This window comes from Manacus candei, unplaced genomic scaffold (genome assembly GCF_025592945.1).
Source record: "Manacus candei isolate 608988 ecotype Guabito, Panama unplaced genomic scaffold, ASM2559294v1 h1tg000094l, whole genome shotgun sequence".
NCBI lineage: Eukaryota > Metazoa > Chordata > Aves > Passeriformes > Pipridae > Manacus > Manacus candei.
In genome coordinates this window covers 3,058,481-3,074,923 of record NW_026138142.1, presented here as the reverse complement: position 1 = coordinate 3,074,923, position 16,443 = coordinate 3,058,481, and the positions used below count along the sequence as shown (strand labels likewise).

Here is a 16,443-nt window from a genome sequence, read left to right as displayed (position 1 = left end):
TTACCCTCTTCACACCCAAGTCAGCTCCACACACAGACAAGGGAAAGCCTCTAAAATCCTTGGGACTCCACTGCCTTTGCCACCTCTAGCCAAGGCTTTCCCAGTCAGTGCTGCTCCCTCTTGGTCCCTTGTTTTTGCCCCCCAGGTGGGGAAGTCCCTGCAGATCTCCTCATAGAGACTCCCATCTTCAAGGGGATATTTATGGACCCCCATCCTATTCCCCAGATGTAAACTAGAGGAGATAAGGCCAAACGCCTCTTAGGCTGCTCTAAGACCCAGAGAGAGCCCTACAACATGAGCTATATTTCATTGGATTATGAGCAAGCCTTGTCCTGCATCCAACTTGCCAAACAAAAGAGAGTCCAGAGGTAATTTACTAAAAGAACAACTTCTAGGTCAGTCTGACATTTGATGTAAATGGAAAAATGTTTCTTATGAATATTGGATTTAATTGCCATGGGAGAACTTGCCATCAAGATTCAGGTGGCAGAGGAGCTGCTGGTTGTCACCAGTTGTGACAGAGGCCACGCCAGCACTGACAACCAGCTTCACACTGCGAATTGCCAAGTGCTATTCATATAAATGAGGGGAAGTGCACAGAAATAGATGCAAAATTAATGTTAATGCAGTTGCTCCTTTCTCCCTCCATGCTTTGGTTCAGGATTTCTTAATTCTTTGGGGTTTCCCTTCTTATCCCACTCATCTTTTTTCTTAGTGATCACAATGCAGATGTTCATTCTACTGTTTCCTCCTTCTCCCCTTCAGAGCCATTTCTATAAAAAATCTCCTTTGCTCAGTCCAGGAGACGACTTGAAAGGACTCTTTCCAGCCATGCCAGAGGATGCACGAGGAGCAACAAGATGATAAAAGGAATAACAGAGCAATATGAGGGCAAAGGTTGCAGGAGGAATAATCTCAGAATGATCCCTCTGCTCCCAAAGAACGGCTCCACTTTAACTCACATGCAGAAGGAAAAGGGTGTCCCTGTCTATCCCTCTGCCATTTTCCCACAAAACAGAGAGGCAGGACAACGTAGTGCCTGACACACCTGACCAGGACTCAGGAGATTCCAGCCATCACATCTGCTGCCAGCTGCCCAGGCAATCCAGGAGAGGAAAATCAGCCACATCGTGCTGTTCTCATTTTCAGATTGCCCTACCACAAGGCACTACACATCCAGAGGCTTAGCCTCAGTCCTAGACTCATTTGTAAGGAAAGCAAACTAAGAAAAGAATGATTTGCAATTTGCCAAGGGATGTTCATTTCCTAAGACGATCTGACGCAAAACCATCGATATTTTGGGGAAGAAATATTTTGGAGCACAAAGTACCACAGACTGCTTTCTTGTGTGGCCCAGGCCTACCAGGAATACTGTCTGGCAGGCTTTGAATTTCAACTTCTGTCAAGAGAGCACTAAGAAACCCCTCCAGGAGACAGGAATGAGATAGCATTTTGGTTGTGTTTCTCCGTGGACCAAAAAGCTGCTGCAAGCCACAAAGAACTGGCTAGTTAGCCAAGACATTCTTGTTCAAAAGTGTTTTTCACTGGAAATTTGGAACACTGACTAAAGGATTCCCATGCCTCAGAAAAGCATTTTTCCACAGAAAAGGAAAGATTATTATTATTATTAATTGAACAACTGAACTTCCAGACCCAAGTAGTTCTATGTGAGCGTGTTCCTGCAGGGCCTCAATAGAGGCGCCAGCAATGAGATGATCAAGAGGACATTTTAAGACCTAAATGCCCCGTGCCTCACTCCCTCTCCAAAAAGGGAGACTGTGCAGGACATCCTTCAGCCCAACCAGCCAACCTGATCAGAAGAAAAAAATAAAAGAGAAAGAAAAGGGAACACCAAGTACCAAAGGAACAACAAATCACTGGCAGGAGGACAGCATTGCCAAAGCAATCTCTCCCCCACATCAATTTCTGTCCTAAAAAACAAGGAAAAAAATCCCCAAACGACTCGATTAAAAGTTTCTGAGCTGCAAACACGAACCAAGTCCCGGACTAATTCCACCTACTTTGGCCACTCCCCACCTCCCAGACTAGACTCCCGTCGTCCCACGAGCCAGACTTGTTCCAGCTAGTCCAATTTAGTGAAGCAACAATTCAACATCCTCCAACGCCCTTCATCTCGTGGGGCCTGTTGGTCTGAATCCTCAGCTCCGGATGCGCGAGGAGAGCGGGATGCTGACTATCTGCATCTCCTCCATCAGAGAGCTCTGAGTAACATCGAGCACGCAGCTACAGCTGCTCCACTTGTGGATGAAAGGAAAAATCAGAAAGGAGGCAATTGTTTTTCCAAGCATCAGCGCTGTAATAAGAAGGAAAGTTTGATTCCCAATATAATAAAATTACACTCAAGCGGCAGCCAACTATTCGAAAGCTGATATCAGAGCACCAACTCTGCTGGTGATTTATAAATGAAGATACAGAGTGGGTGGGCTGTGGATATGAACTTCATTGCAAGATGTCAACTTTATGAAACTTCTGCAGATATTCAGTCAGTGAAAACCATTATTCTCCTTATTTTCCACAAGTTATCTGGCTAACTGTGCATCTGCAGCATTTACAGCACAGTTCTCAGATGTGACAGCAGGGATTTTCCCCTCATTGTGCAAAAACAAGTATGTCATTTACGAGAGGTCTAAAAAGCTTTGCTGCCCTGAAAGCAACCCGAGATGGCTCAGTATGGTCCCCACCCATCAACGTGCAGAAAACGCTGCCCTTGGAGCCATCCAAGGCTGCGCTGGGTTTTCTGCTTCGCCTGCAGCTGCAGAGGAGCCAGCTCCGAATTTCTCTGGTCAGTCCTGCAAACATCTTGGACTTATTTCAGCATGAGATGAACACAAGTCCAGTGATTCAACTTGGACAGCTGCTACCGCCAGGACAACACACTTTGAGACAAGACATGCTACGTGCGCACGTGTTTTCGTCTGCATGTGTCTAGGAAGTCTAGAGGGACTCGGGATAGGATTTTTCCTCTCTGCATGCAGAGCTCTTTGTTTGTAGCACAAGTGCCATTAAAAAAATGCATGACGACAGTAAATGACAATTTGTTTTCCTCCTTGCTGGGCATCCAGCAGTTGCAAAGTCGGCTGCAGGCTTATTCTAAGCCACAGCACTAGAAGTGGAATTCCTAGTGGATCTGCTCCCATGCTTCTCCAGCAGCTTCCCAGTCCTCTTAATTTTTGTCTCCCTTTTTTTCTCGCTATTTTGACAACTCAATTGATTTCTTCACAACTTTCATGTTCGCGTAATATTTGTTCCATACACAAACAGGCTGTTAAATCCAACTCAGCTATTATATCAATGTCAGCAAATAGTTTCCGACATTTCTCAAGGGACAACGTTTTTGTTCACCAAAACAACTCTGAATGTGCAACAGGGCCAAAATGTTTGGGTTTAGGAGTGTAAAGATAAACACCAGTAATTAATAATTAAACACTTTATATAAGAATGACATTATTCCTCCCCAAAGAGCCTGGGTGTCTACAGCTCAAAGTTGGCAGTCTGTCTTTCAAATATCTGAAGTCAAATGTGCACATAATAAATACTGTATTTCATCAATGCTGTCAGTACAAAACATTTAACTTATCCAAGTCTTAAAGCTGCACAGACTGTAACAAGTTCTACTACTTTCAGTGTTAACCAATGGTTAAAAGTGCCTTGAGGTGGGAATTGAGATTAAAACCCAGTTTCAGGCTCTGTTGTTATATTTTTTAATTATTTGGGGCATTGCCCTTCTCTGCTCCTCTGTGATATGGGGATGCCTGTAACTTCCTTTCAGCTCTTCAAAAAGAGAACCTAAAGCTTATGCCTTGGTGAAATTACGGTATTTCTGATGTACTAAGGTCCTGCAGCACTTGTTAACTTCAGTTCTAACATTTAAACTCTGCACTACCAGCATGGCAAGTACCATGCCCACCTCTTTGGTCTGCTGGAATTTGAGGTAGAATCAAGCAATGCCTTACCTGTTTACTGCAGTGGACACTGGTTTTATTCCTGTTGTTGTCCAGCAGCCCCCCACATTTGCCCAACGCTGCCAAATCCTTCATAATAGAGTTCAGAGCTTCTTCTTCATCTGCAAAAGAAGATGAGACAGCTGAAGTGTGGAAGGCAACCTCACCCCCAGAACTACAGAGTAAAAAGCACAGCATTGCAAAGACAAGCTTTCAATCCAAATGGATCAAGAGCCACAATGTCAAGCCTGCCTTTTAAGAGAGACGTTCCAAGGCATTCCAGCTCATGGTACCTTGGAAATACAGGTTCTTCACCACTGGTGAGCCAAATCCTCAGATCTTATTGCAGCCTTTCAGTACCAGAAGGGGGCTTACAAGAAAACTGGAGAGGAAATCTTGACAAGGGCAAGTAGTGAGTGACAGGACATGAGACAATGTCTTTAAACTGACAGAGGGTCAGTTTAGATTAGATGTTAGGAAGAAATTTTCCACTGTGAGAGTGGTGAGGCCCTGGCACAGGTCACCCAGAGAAGCTGTGAATGCCCCATCCCTGGAAGTGTTCAAAGCCAGGTTGGATGGAGCAGCCTGGTCAAGTGGAAGGTGTCCCTGCTCATGGCAGGGGGATTGGAACTGGATTATCTTTAAAGTCCCTTCCAGATCCAGTTTTTGTGGCGTATGGCAGTACTCTGCAGGACAGAAACCTTTCAGGACCCAGAAAGCTCATGGCAGGAGATGATGGGGCACAACACAGTTCTTCATCTCTTCCTTTCCTCCCTCTTCATTAGGGGTGCTCAAGAACCACAGAATGATTTTCAAAACCAGAGGCAGGAAGAAACCACGGGAGAGGGCAAGGAATTCATAAGAAGAGACAAAGTCAGCAATGCTGGATAGAAGAAATCAGAGAACTTTGAAGGACCCATTAGATCTGAAACCCATCTCCTCCTTTTCAACACTTTTCCATCTGTGCTTGTGGCCTCTTAAACCAGCTCTGAACTGTGACACTGCAAAATACCAACCACAAGCTCTAAGAGCCCTGTCAAGACCTAGGGCAGGGCACACTCCTTAGGAGGGTGTGAGAACCCACTGCACGCTCCATGTTTGTGATATACCCAAGACAAATATTAGGCACGTGCAGCTATTACTGTAAAAATACAAATACAGCTACAAATTTTGTCTAAAAGCAAGTGTCTCCAGGGACAGAACCACCCCCTACACCAAGCCAGCCTGCAGATTTAACTCAAAGTCCACAAATATGTGAAAAATTACAAAAATTGTATGAAATCAGACAGGACCAGACCCAAATACTGAGGATCTTTCCCCAGGGAGGTGTATGTCCTGGATCCTCGTACTCAGATACAATATCATATCCTCTTTTTCTGCTCCTCCTGCTGGGTTCTGTCAGGACTGAAAGCGTGGAAAAAAAAAAAGATGTGAGAAAAAGACTCATCATGCATGCTGTGCACCCAGAGCCATCTCATTAAAGAAATAAGGGGGAAAACTGGGGGAAAATGTTTAAAATCCAGTGTCACTTTCATTTTATTGCTCAGAAATGAGCTCCAATGCCTACATCAGACTATTAGGAAAGTGCCTACATTTTCCTGTACACAATGTGTGTGTGTGTATATTTAGTATATAAACAGATATCTATGTATCAATATTAAATGTACAATTGATAAAATAATAAAATTCATACCAAAGTACATTAAAATACAATTCCTTTTCCTTTCCACATTTCCCTATTTACTAAAAACACAGGTATGTTTTTCCAAAGGGGTGGTAGGGAGAGCAGCCTGAAATGCCACAAGAAAACACTCAAGAAAAAGATAATTTTCAGTTCTAGTTCAGAAAAAAAAAGCCAAAACAAACAAACAAACGAAACCCAAACCCACAACAAGAGTATCCCCATAGTTTGGGTTTGGGGTATTTTTCTTTTGTTGTTGTTGGTTTGGTTTGCCTTTTTTTTTTTTTTTTTAAAGGACCTCTGGGACAAACACAGTTTTCCATACAGATTTTGTGGAAAATACCCGACACAAAAAAAAAAAAAAAAAAAAAGAAGAAGAAAAAAAGCCTCTTTTTTTTTTTTGGTGGGGGGGGAAAGAGGGGAGGGACAAGCTAAAACAAACCCACAAAACAAAACCCCTTACGCTGCCCTCCAGGAATTTTCCACCAAAGCCCTAATCTCTGCAATGCCCCTCGCCCCCTTTCTTTTTTTCCAGCCCGAGTGACAACAAAAGTTTCCTGAACTTTTTTTCCTGACACAAAACACAATCCATAAAGTCACGGGCAAACAGGGCTTCACCAGGCAGAGGCAGAACCAGGCTTTTGCTACCAAACCCACCCTATTCACCACCACTCTCCCAATTCCAAACCTCCCTGGCCAGGCCCAGCAGCATCTTCAAAGAGATTCATCTCTGGTTAATCCACCAAGGATAGTCCAGAACTTGCCCCAGGAGGGACAGCAGGATTTGCTGGAGGGCAATAGTAATAATAATAACAAATAATAATAAACCAACAAACAGAGACAGAGTAATTTCAAAGTTTACTGGAGTGGCTGTAAAGCCACTTCTCTCCATCCCAAGAGAAAGACCTGCAGCCCCCAAGAGCTGGCCCAAGCTCCCCACAGACCACTTGTGACAAGTTGTTTACCAGAGGGCAAAGCAAGGAAGGCAAATTTCCCTTGGACTTCTGTGTTCTTCTTAAACACCAAGAAGTTTCCAACGCCTAGGAAAGGTTTGGTTTATGTGACACTGCCCTCAAAGCAATAAGTGAGTCTTTCTCCTTTACCTACCAATCACTTTTGCCAATACTTTTTGCAACACAGTCTTTCGAGTCCATCAAACACAGGTTTAAAAATTCCTACTGCTGCAAGTCCAGCTGCATCACTATGGAAGTCACATTTCTGAGGAAGTCAGGCTACACATCTCTGCCAGAAGCGACCTTTTGCATCTCTCCCAGCATAGCAAAGCAAGGAGAATCCACTCCCTTTCAGTAACTGCCTAAATTCAGCCAATTTTCAGAAATACCCAACCATCAACTGAAGCAGCCAAGAACCAGTGGTGTAAAACTGGGCTCCAGCTGCCCTAAATCAGTTACTGAAAGAAAAAAGAAAAAGAAAGAGAAGTCATTTCTTGTATTTGACTGTCAACTCAGCATCTTTGTTCTTCTATCTACTAAAAAGCCAATGCAAAAGAGCATTCTGAAGAGCATTTGAGGATTTTTAATTATAAAACATGGGTGTTACTTGTCCAAAAAAACCCAAAATACACATCTGCGCCATCACTGCTACAAAATAAGGTAAGAAAATTTCTCTCTATATGAGCAGGAGAGGTTGCTTGCTTTCTACTGCTGGAGTGTGAAAGAACATGACTTACACACAAGAAGAAATACAGTATTTCCTTGAACGAACGTATTTATATGTGCTTAAGTATTTTTAACCACTTCTGACAGTGTGTTTTTAGTCCGAGAGAGCTGCAATTTCAGAGACACGATGACCAAAGCCTCAACTGTCCAAAACAAAAACCCCCACACCACGGTCTGAAGCAACTTCTGAGTAGGAGAATGATTTGCATCATCGGTTGCAAAACCGACACTTCCCAGTCCTCTCCATGACAGCTTTGCACAGGGACTGATGCCTTCCAGACTAAACCTCTTGCCCATTCTAATTACTGCTCCTGGGGTCTCCAAGCTGACTCGCAAGAAGGGTGGAGAACTTTGTTCCATGGAAATAAGCGGCCAGCTCAGCCAGTTCAGTCAAAATTCAAACAAGCACTGGAGCTAACTGGATAATTAAATCCAAATGACACTCCCAAGCCCTTCCAGAGAAGGGGGTGTCACAGGCTGCTTGTTCTCCATTTGACTCAGTTTGAGTGAGGAGTGGGTGCAGGATGGACGGCTCTCCCAGGGGCAAAATGCCAATCATCAGGAATCCCAGGCCCAAGGGACAGGCAGGATCAAGGTTCTCCTTTTCTAGCCCTGGCAGGGCTCAAGTTTTCTTCAGCCTTGTGAGAAGGTAGCATTGAGACTGCACAGCAAACACCTTCCCAGGCTTTGCCATGGCTCCAGAACAAAACAGCTGCGAATTGCACACCACCAGTGAAGTATCCTCAGCACTTGGATGGACTTGGAGACTCGTGGAAACCCTTTTACAATGTGAGCACGTTCTTGCTCCTGAACAACCTTGTGGCCCAGCTTCACTCTTGCACCATTTTGTACAAATTCACTTAAGGTACTGTAGGTTGACAGGATGAATTGTTCAATGATGTCTGCTCTCTACCCAGAACACATATAAACAGGATTATTTTTACCATGGAAGATCAGGACAAAAAAAAGCTGATTACAGAGACAACAGAAATGAAACATAAAAATAAATTGTGTTTAGTACTGTCCCTCTGTCCCCAGTGTCTCTTCTTCCATCCTCAGTTCTGTCTTTATTTTCAGCTATTTCTTTCAGTAGGAAACTCATTTCTTTCATCCCTACTTCCCACCAACACCCCGATTTTGTGCTTTTTAAATCATCTCCCTGAGACAAAACTCATTTGATCATGCTGCCAGCCCATCCAACCAAGGACCACTTCCAACCAAGAATAATAGATGTCTCAAAGATATTAATTTCCCAGAGGTTTGGGGGCGGGGGGATATATCCATAGCCACATTGAAGAGAGGAACACACAGAAGTAGTAAGCCAAGAGCACTCCCAGGAAGCAATGGTCAGTGGAGCTACAGTGGATATGGGAAGGTTGGGTTTATATTTTTATTAAAGCACAACTCATCCGTTTTGGCAGGATCTTATATCAAAACCAGAACACCTCCTCCTCTCATCAAGTTTTCAGTTCTGCGAGATGTTGAGACTCACAAGTCCCAGATTCACTAGCAATGTGAATCTGGAGCATTTGGCACTTGGCAAAACCAAAGAGCCAGAAGATGACACATCCCTCTGCCCTTCAGATACACGTTTCCGGTGCTGCTCCATGGCTCTGGTTCCAGAGTGCGTGAGGGAGAGAGGAACCTGGAGTTTCAGTCTTAGTACAGCCAGTTCACTGCTCTTGGAGAAGGAAAAAATAAAACCCACAGGGGAGAAATAGAAAGCCTGAAGGTCAACACGGACCACCCAAAACAATTCAAGAGTCCGGAGAGAAAGCAAATGAAGAAGGGACAAAGGAATAATTTAGCTGTGCTCAGATGGTCTAGACAGTGCTGTTATTGTTGGCTTCACTAATAGGTCATTACTAAGAGGCAGCTTACGGTAGTTCCATGAAGCTGCTTCCATCAACACTGCAAAAAAAAAAAAAAAAGGCACCAGCTGGATAGAGCCCACAGAAAGCCTGGAGAAGTAAAGCAGAGTCCTGTAGAACACGGTGAGTCCTGATCTCGGCCTCTCACACACACAGCAGGCAGAGTTAGGGATGGGAAGAGTCGAGGAAAAGTCCTGGGTGTTGCAGAAGGGAAGAATATTGTCCTGTGAGTCGTTCCCGAGCACGGCTGGAGCGTGTGGCCCCGGGGCCATACCTTGTCACACACACACTTCCTCCTGGATCCAGGGAAAAACCACAGACGTGGCCACTCGTGGCCGCTGAAGATCCCACTGTGCTTTTCACAGCCGTGGTGCTGATAGTCCAGTTGAGCCTTTCTGCCTGTGTAAACTCCAGCAGCTCCCTCCAAGGCCAGCATCCACCTCTCCAGAAGGAGATGCAACCACTGGGGATATCCCCAGGCAGAGGGAAGAGTTTGTGAGGGTTGAAAGGGGATGGAGGGAGGATGGGGAGCCCCCCAGAAATGCTGTCAGCTTCAGTAAAAGCCCTTTCAATTGGTGAGACTTTGAACATATAGTGACAAAAATACTGAAATGTAACATAGTGAAAAGAAATATGGAACCATGTGATGATGACACTGACAATCCTGACTTCGGTTTGCAGAGGCATCAGCCTTCCATTTTCTCTGGTTTTTGAAAATACATGGTTTTTTGATTACTGGCATACAATATTTATCATTTATCAAAGAGAACCTGAACTGAAAGACAAGATTCACTCCCTCAGCATCACTCATTACCTGCAAAGGGCAGTCTCTGTCCTGATGGACTTTCAGCCACACTGTCAGATGGAGAGAGATAGATGAGCTGTTTTCTATATCTCATTTAAAGAACAGGAATCCATGACAGACAAAAAAAAAAAAGCCTTGCTCGAGACCACATGAGTCTGCAGAGCTAAATACATTAATTCAGAAAGGACTTAACCTGATCTGGCCTTCCTGGTTGTACACAAGGACCACAGAAATTCATTTAGCAGCCTCTACAACCCTATCTTGACCCAGAATCACCAAACAGCCTCTTTTAGAGAGTCTAAGTCTAAACAGCTCATGCACTTACTCCAATAACCCCTTTGCAACTAATACCTCAATACCAGTTTGACCAGAGGTCACCTTGTATTCCACTCGTTAGATCTTGATATCCCTGTATCTTAGAGACCCCTCTATTAATAAACACTCCCCATCTTCTGCAGGTATTCACAGACTGCAACCTCATCCCCTTTTAACCCTTCTTCATGTAACTAAATGGAAATACATAGCTTCTGACACTAGAGTAATCATTAATTAACTTCTTCAGCTCTTTCCAGGCATATTTTTTTTTTTTTTTTTTCATGAAGACAAGAGGGAACATCAGAGAGGCACATTATGCCCAGTGGACAAAGCACCTTTCCATTTCTGTTTGCTATGTGAGCAAGAGGTAACAGGAAACTTGACCAACATGTACCAGTGAAAGTGCACATCTGCCAGACCAACAGCCACCTGGGTTGCCCACTGCCTTCATCAGAGGGTCAATGTCAGACCAGTCCTGGGTTTGCTCTCCTAATCTAGAGAACAGGAACAACACTCACCCCTGTGAAAGCAGGTGTCAAAGAACTTGCTTGTGAACATAAATGCTGCTCTTTTTCCAAAACCCAGAGGGGAAAAAAAGCTTGGAGATGAAGAGAAACCCAGGAGTTGGAGTTTCTTCAGTAGCTGCAAACACTGTCAACAGGCACCCACTGCCACCAGGATTCAGCCAATGCACAAGACACCAGGGGTAGAGGTATCAACACAGCACGGACTTGATGATCTTAAGGGTCTTTTCCTGGCTAAATGATTCTGATTCTAAACAGAGGGATCAATTATTAAATAAACACTGTCACAGTGACTGTTTCAGTCAATACTAGGAAGGAGACCCGTGAGCTAGAAGCTCAAGAGCCTGATTTCGACCACGACAGAAGCCCCTAAGCAAGCAAAGAAGGGACCCAGAGACTCTGACAGGCAGGCAGAAATACTGCTTTGGAACTTAGCACCCTTAGAAGGGCTGTCTGTGAATGACCTGTGGCAAAACAGAACTGCTGCCTGCCTCCATCTAGTGAGAGATGCAGACAAACGTCCACGTAAATTCAACCCACATGCACAAAGCATTTTGCCACTGTCTGGAGCCGTGTCCAGAATCTGATAAAGAGAAAAATTATCCAATTACCCTCCCCCAGTCCAGATTGCAGTGCAGCAGACACACCAGTGGAGCACGTTCCCTTTGCAAGTCAGCAAAGACTCACCAGCAGCTGGATCCTGCTGCCGTTCTCCCTCCTGCAACCCCACCCAAGGGATGCCAAGGTCACCCCTGTGTAGGGCTCAAGGGCAGGGCACAGCCCAGCAGGTCAAACAGAGCAATTATACAGGAGGAAGTGAGGAAAGACCCTCTTGATAGGCAGGATGTCTTGGCAGGAGTCTGCTCACTGATGTCTTAAGCTTGGGATTCATAAACTCACACAGAAAACTCAGGGTGTGAGGTGCTGGGGGTTCTTGAAAGCACATTTCTCCTTATCCAAGAACTATAATGCTAAAGGGTGCACCATGGGAGATTACTAATGCTTCACCTGACAAATCGTTGGTGAATCTTGCTCTCCATAAATTACATCAATTTGGACTTTTAATTGCACTTTTACAGCACAGTCAGTAACTGCTTTGTGAAAAGAAACAAAACCAAACCCATCAGAGGCTTTTGACAGCTACAGAAGTCCATCATGCCAAATGCCCAGTAGAACATCTGTGGGTTATACTGTCTCACAGATCCTTTTCTCAGGGGCAAAGCTGAGCTCCTGCCTCCTATTCCCCTTCTACCCCGTGCTATCCCTCAGGCTATCCATACAAATATTGGAAAAATTGCACAGCCAGATTGGAGATCATATTTAGATCAAAAACAACCCTTCCTTTCGGACTGACTGGCATACAGCATTTATCATTTACCCCTTGCAAGAGGGGACAGAAATTAGTGCTCAGGAATGGGTTTAAAAAAAAAAGTTAAACCAGTTATTTTTAAAATGATAATTAGTAAAACTGCATATCACATATATAACTAAATCCAATCACCAGTGACATGACCCAGCCAGTCCCCAAAATACTCACGAACACAAACCAGCAAACACCTCCAGTGTAATCTAAACTTGCTAAGAGTCCAGTCACTTGATAAGAGCATCAAAAAAACAGCGAAAGAGATTAAACTGGAACATAAATCCATATGTTAAGGCACAGCCTATTTGATAGCCAGGGTGTGAGATCATGAAGAACTTCCACTGCTCTCTGAATTTCCCCAGGAAAAACCAAAAGCAGAGGCAGTGCTACCGGGACTGCACCTCAGCTGGGGAGAGGTGAGAACAATGCCCTTAAAACCCCGAAGTGATCAGTACCTTGCAAACACCAAAACCAAAACATTTGGATTGGCAAGTTTTATCACATGTGAAGGTTTCAGTGGTCAAGCCACAGATCATACAAGAAGTTTCTCCTGACGAACGCGAAGAGCTCGCGGCACAGTGCCCAGAGACCTGCCAGGGACTTCTGCAGTGGAAAAGGCCTCGGGATTGAAAAGGTGTTTGGCTTAGCTCAGCGGGGAGGGAAAGCAAGGTTACGTCTGTGGTTCACCACAACCCTCCACTCCCAAAATAGCCGTTCCTCTGACAGCGCCGCGCGCAGTAAAATTCCACGGGATCAGAGCCACTGGCAGAGCTTTCCCGTGGCTCTGCAACACTCTGCCCTCCTCTGCGTCCTCATCCCCCTGCACACTTGTTACCACAAGTCCCCTGTACCTCCCTGCACACGCAGAGGCTGGTGAAGCCTGGATAAGAAGCCATTTTCCCCCGAGACACAGCCCATGCAACATCCTGACAGTCATTCTTTTCCTTCCCTCTCTCAGCTCTCCTCCTCCAGCAGCACAGGAGCTCAACCTGTGGAGGTCCAGCCGTGGCACCTCACACCCTTTAACCCTCCTTGGCTAATGGGGCAAATGTCTGGGTTAAAATCAGGTGGCATTTGATGCAGGGAAGATTTGCTGAAGAGGGCAGAGTTGGGGAAAACAGCTGCTGCCCCCCACATCCAGCCAGCAACTTGGATCCTGGAGCAGGAGACGTTGATGTTTTGGTAATAAACACACCAGTTTTTAGTGATAGAAAGGGTTTCAGTGCTCCCTCAGCTGCTCCTCATCAGACTTGTGCTCCAGACCATTTCCCAGCTCCTCTGCCCTTCTCTGGACTCACTCCAGCACCTCAGTGTCTTTCTTGTACTGAGGGGCCCAAAACTGAACACAGGATTGAAGGTGCCTCAGCGGTGCTGAGTACAGGGGGACAGTCATTGCCCTGGTCCTGCTGACCACACTGCAGGAATAGGGCAGTGGGAATCAGGGCTTTCCTATAAAAGCACAGACTGCTGGCAAGGTAAGCCATGCTAAATCTCTGCCTCTTAGAATCACTTTGGATGGAAAAGATCCTTCAGATCTCGGACAAATGCACTGTTTCTCATTTGCTTTTGCAGATTAAAGTTAGTCCAGGAGAGCTGCAAGCAGAGCCTAGACCCCTAAAAAGCAAAATTAACCACATTTAAGAAAATTCTGCATGCCTGTAGCCCTGCTACTCCTCACCACTTCAAAGGTACTGGTTTCTCTCCCATTCCACAACAAACTTTCACAGTTTTGTTGCTAACCCTGCCCTTTGCTCCACAGACACTAATTCTCCTTCAATGGATTAACATAATTAAATTAAATTTGGGCCAATTTTTCCAGCAGTTGTCCTGCTAAGCTTAATTTTTTTTTCCTTCTAAAGAAGGGCTTGTGTGCCTAAAAGGCAGCCTGGTTTTTTTCCACCTCTATCATTTTGGTCTAATAAAAGATATTACCTCTCCCCACAACCTGTACCTCTCTCTTGAGCACACTTGAAAGGAGAAAAATGTTTACCCAGAAAGAAATGTAGCTGGTAAGTTATTTCCCCTGGCTGCCTCGATACCTCTGAAGGTTATTTGCAGGCTCATAAAGAACCCTTTCTCCCTCCCAGCCCAGCTACTTCCAGTGCTCAAAGCCACAGCCCAGAGCCCATGAACTCCTAACCTGTTGCTGCAGCAACGGCTGAAATGTCTCAGATATGATGCAGGTCCAGTCCCACATTTCCCAGGTTCCCAAAGCACCTGGCATGACCCTAAAATGGAGTCCTGGTGCAATGGGTACGATGCCAGGAAAGAGAGAAGGAGACACAGGCACCTTTTAACTCAGTCACCCCTTGACAATAGCAAAACCTGAGCTAGAAAGCCTGATGTGTCTTATTATAAAATAAAGTACTGCAATTCAACCTGAATTAATTTCTCATTAATAGCTCTCAGCATATAAAGAGCAAGTTAAGAGCAGTAAGGAAGTGAAGAGCAAAACCATTATTGCCTTAGATGGAGGAATGAGGAAAGCACAGCATGGGAGAGCTGAGATATCAGTGCCTGGGTGCACGGGGATGGGTCTGTTCTCCCCCAACAACTTGGGCAGTTCTCTCTGTTTCAACAGCTCCCCCAAAAAACCAATGAGTTGGAGTTAAGTGGCCAGACCATGGCTGTGTAAACAGGCCCCTTCCTCCTCCTGCAAACTGCTGTGCCTTCTGCCAGCCCAGCCTGCAGTTGTCTTCTCCAAACACACGCACTCTGTCAAGGCAATGCTATAAACAAGCATCATTCTCCCATATCCCACACCTCAGATGACCTTTCTGCTGAAGCACAGAAAGTCACACTCACTCCAGCAAAGCACTAAAGACCTAAATCTTTGAGTTACTTGTATATATACAGAGCAGAATAGATCAGCCTTCCTGGAGTTTTTATCATCAGGAACACAAGTGAATGCACACGGCATTCCATAACCACAACTAAAAACACTTAAATTGTTTTAAAACAAAAAGAATAAAATTTAAGCAACCAGCAAGCTGGTGCTTTTTCTACCAACTCGTGTGGGTTTTTTTAATGTTACTTTTACTGTGATGTCATGTTTAAACACAGCAATTTTTAACACCTATTGGCTGTGATCTTTGCACTGTGTTGTATTGGAGACATGGACACATCTTTAAATTACAAAGAGGTCTTGGAGAGGTGGCAGATGGGAACATGCTGTCAGCTGAAGGAATAAAAAGACCCAGTGCCAAGGACTTAGGGTGGCCCAAAGCTGGCACATGTAGAGAGACTGTCTTGGACCTGCAACAGCACTGGGATCCCACAACTGCACAGGGCTGGTCCACGCACTGCATGACACAGAGAAACTGCTCTGTCAGAGGTGCAGCCCATGGAGACGCCAGAAGTCCCCACTTCCCGTCTTGTGGTCTCCAGACAAGGTCATGCAACTTCCCTAGAACGTGTCTCAGAGTGAACAGGCCTATGCTGAACTTTGAGGCACTGAGCAGACAATAAATAGGATCCTAGGAAGAAAGGTAGACCTGGAACGTCAGAGATCACATCATCCAACACATCTCTGTGGTCCGTCAGAGGGGAATCAGTGACATAACTGCATATTCCCTGCACTTCCCTTGAAAATGCTCCCTCATGCCAATGAGGGGTAAGGAAAGGGGGGAGAAGTGAAACTAATTAACCCTCAAAATTTTATCCCAAATTTCTGTGCATCAGCAAAGCTCTTGCAACGATTCTTTAACTAATAAGCTCCACTTGGAGACACACATCACTTCACTCATCTCATCCCGACAGTCAAACCATAGAGCAGACTCAGGGCCACAAGATGATCCTTTCTGGATGCAGCCTGGCAGATCTAACCAGTCCCTACACAGGGGTTGATGCTGTCAGTGATGAGCTGTAGCAATGACATCCACGGAAGGGGGACACGCACAGCACCTTCCATCCACACACAAGCCCAAGTGTATCTGCAAACCTGCACAAGACTCCTGTTGATTCAGCTCCTATTCACAAAGAAAAAAAAAAACAAACAACCAAGTGCCTTGCAAAAGGGTGTTCTCTTCACTGCAGAGTTCCCAGAATTAATGCTGCCCCAGCGTATCCATATTCTGTTCACAGCTGGCAGGCTGTAGGCACCTTGAGCAGGTTCTATCAATCACTTTCTGCACAAGGAGTCATCAAATTGACAATCTCCTGAGAACTGGACTGGAGCCAGCAACTCCTTCCCTACTGGTGCTCAGAGTGAGTATGAACTTTCCTTCTCAAAAAAAACCACATC

General features: G+C 45.1%; 1 protein-coding gene across 3 annotated transcripts in view; it reads right to left on the bottom strand.

The window, feature by feature from the left end:
- The window catches only part of LOC127461074 (mitogen-activated protein kinase kinase kinase 3-like), a 78,957-nt gene that overhangs the window by 39,818 nt on the left and 22,696 nt on the right, over positions 1-16,443 (bottom strand). For all 3 annotated transcript variants that reach the window (XM_051768361.1, XM_051768363.1, XM_051768362.1), the window contains exon 3: positions 3,975-4,084. In XM_051768361.1, coding sequence (XP_051624321.1) covers positions 3,975-4,084 — 110 coding nt within the window. The remainder of the gene's footprint in view (positions 1-3,974; positions 4,085-16,443) is intronic.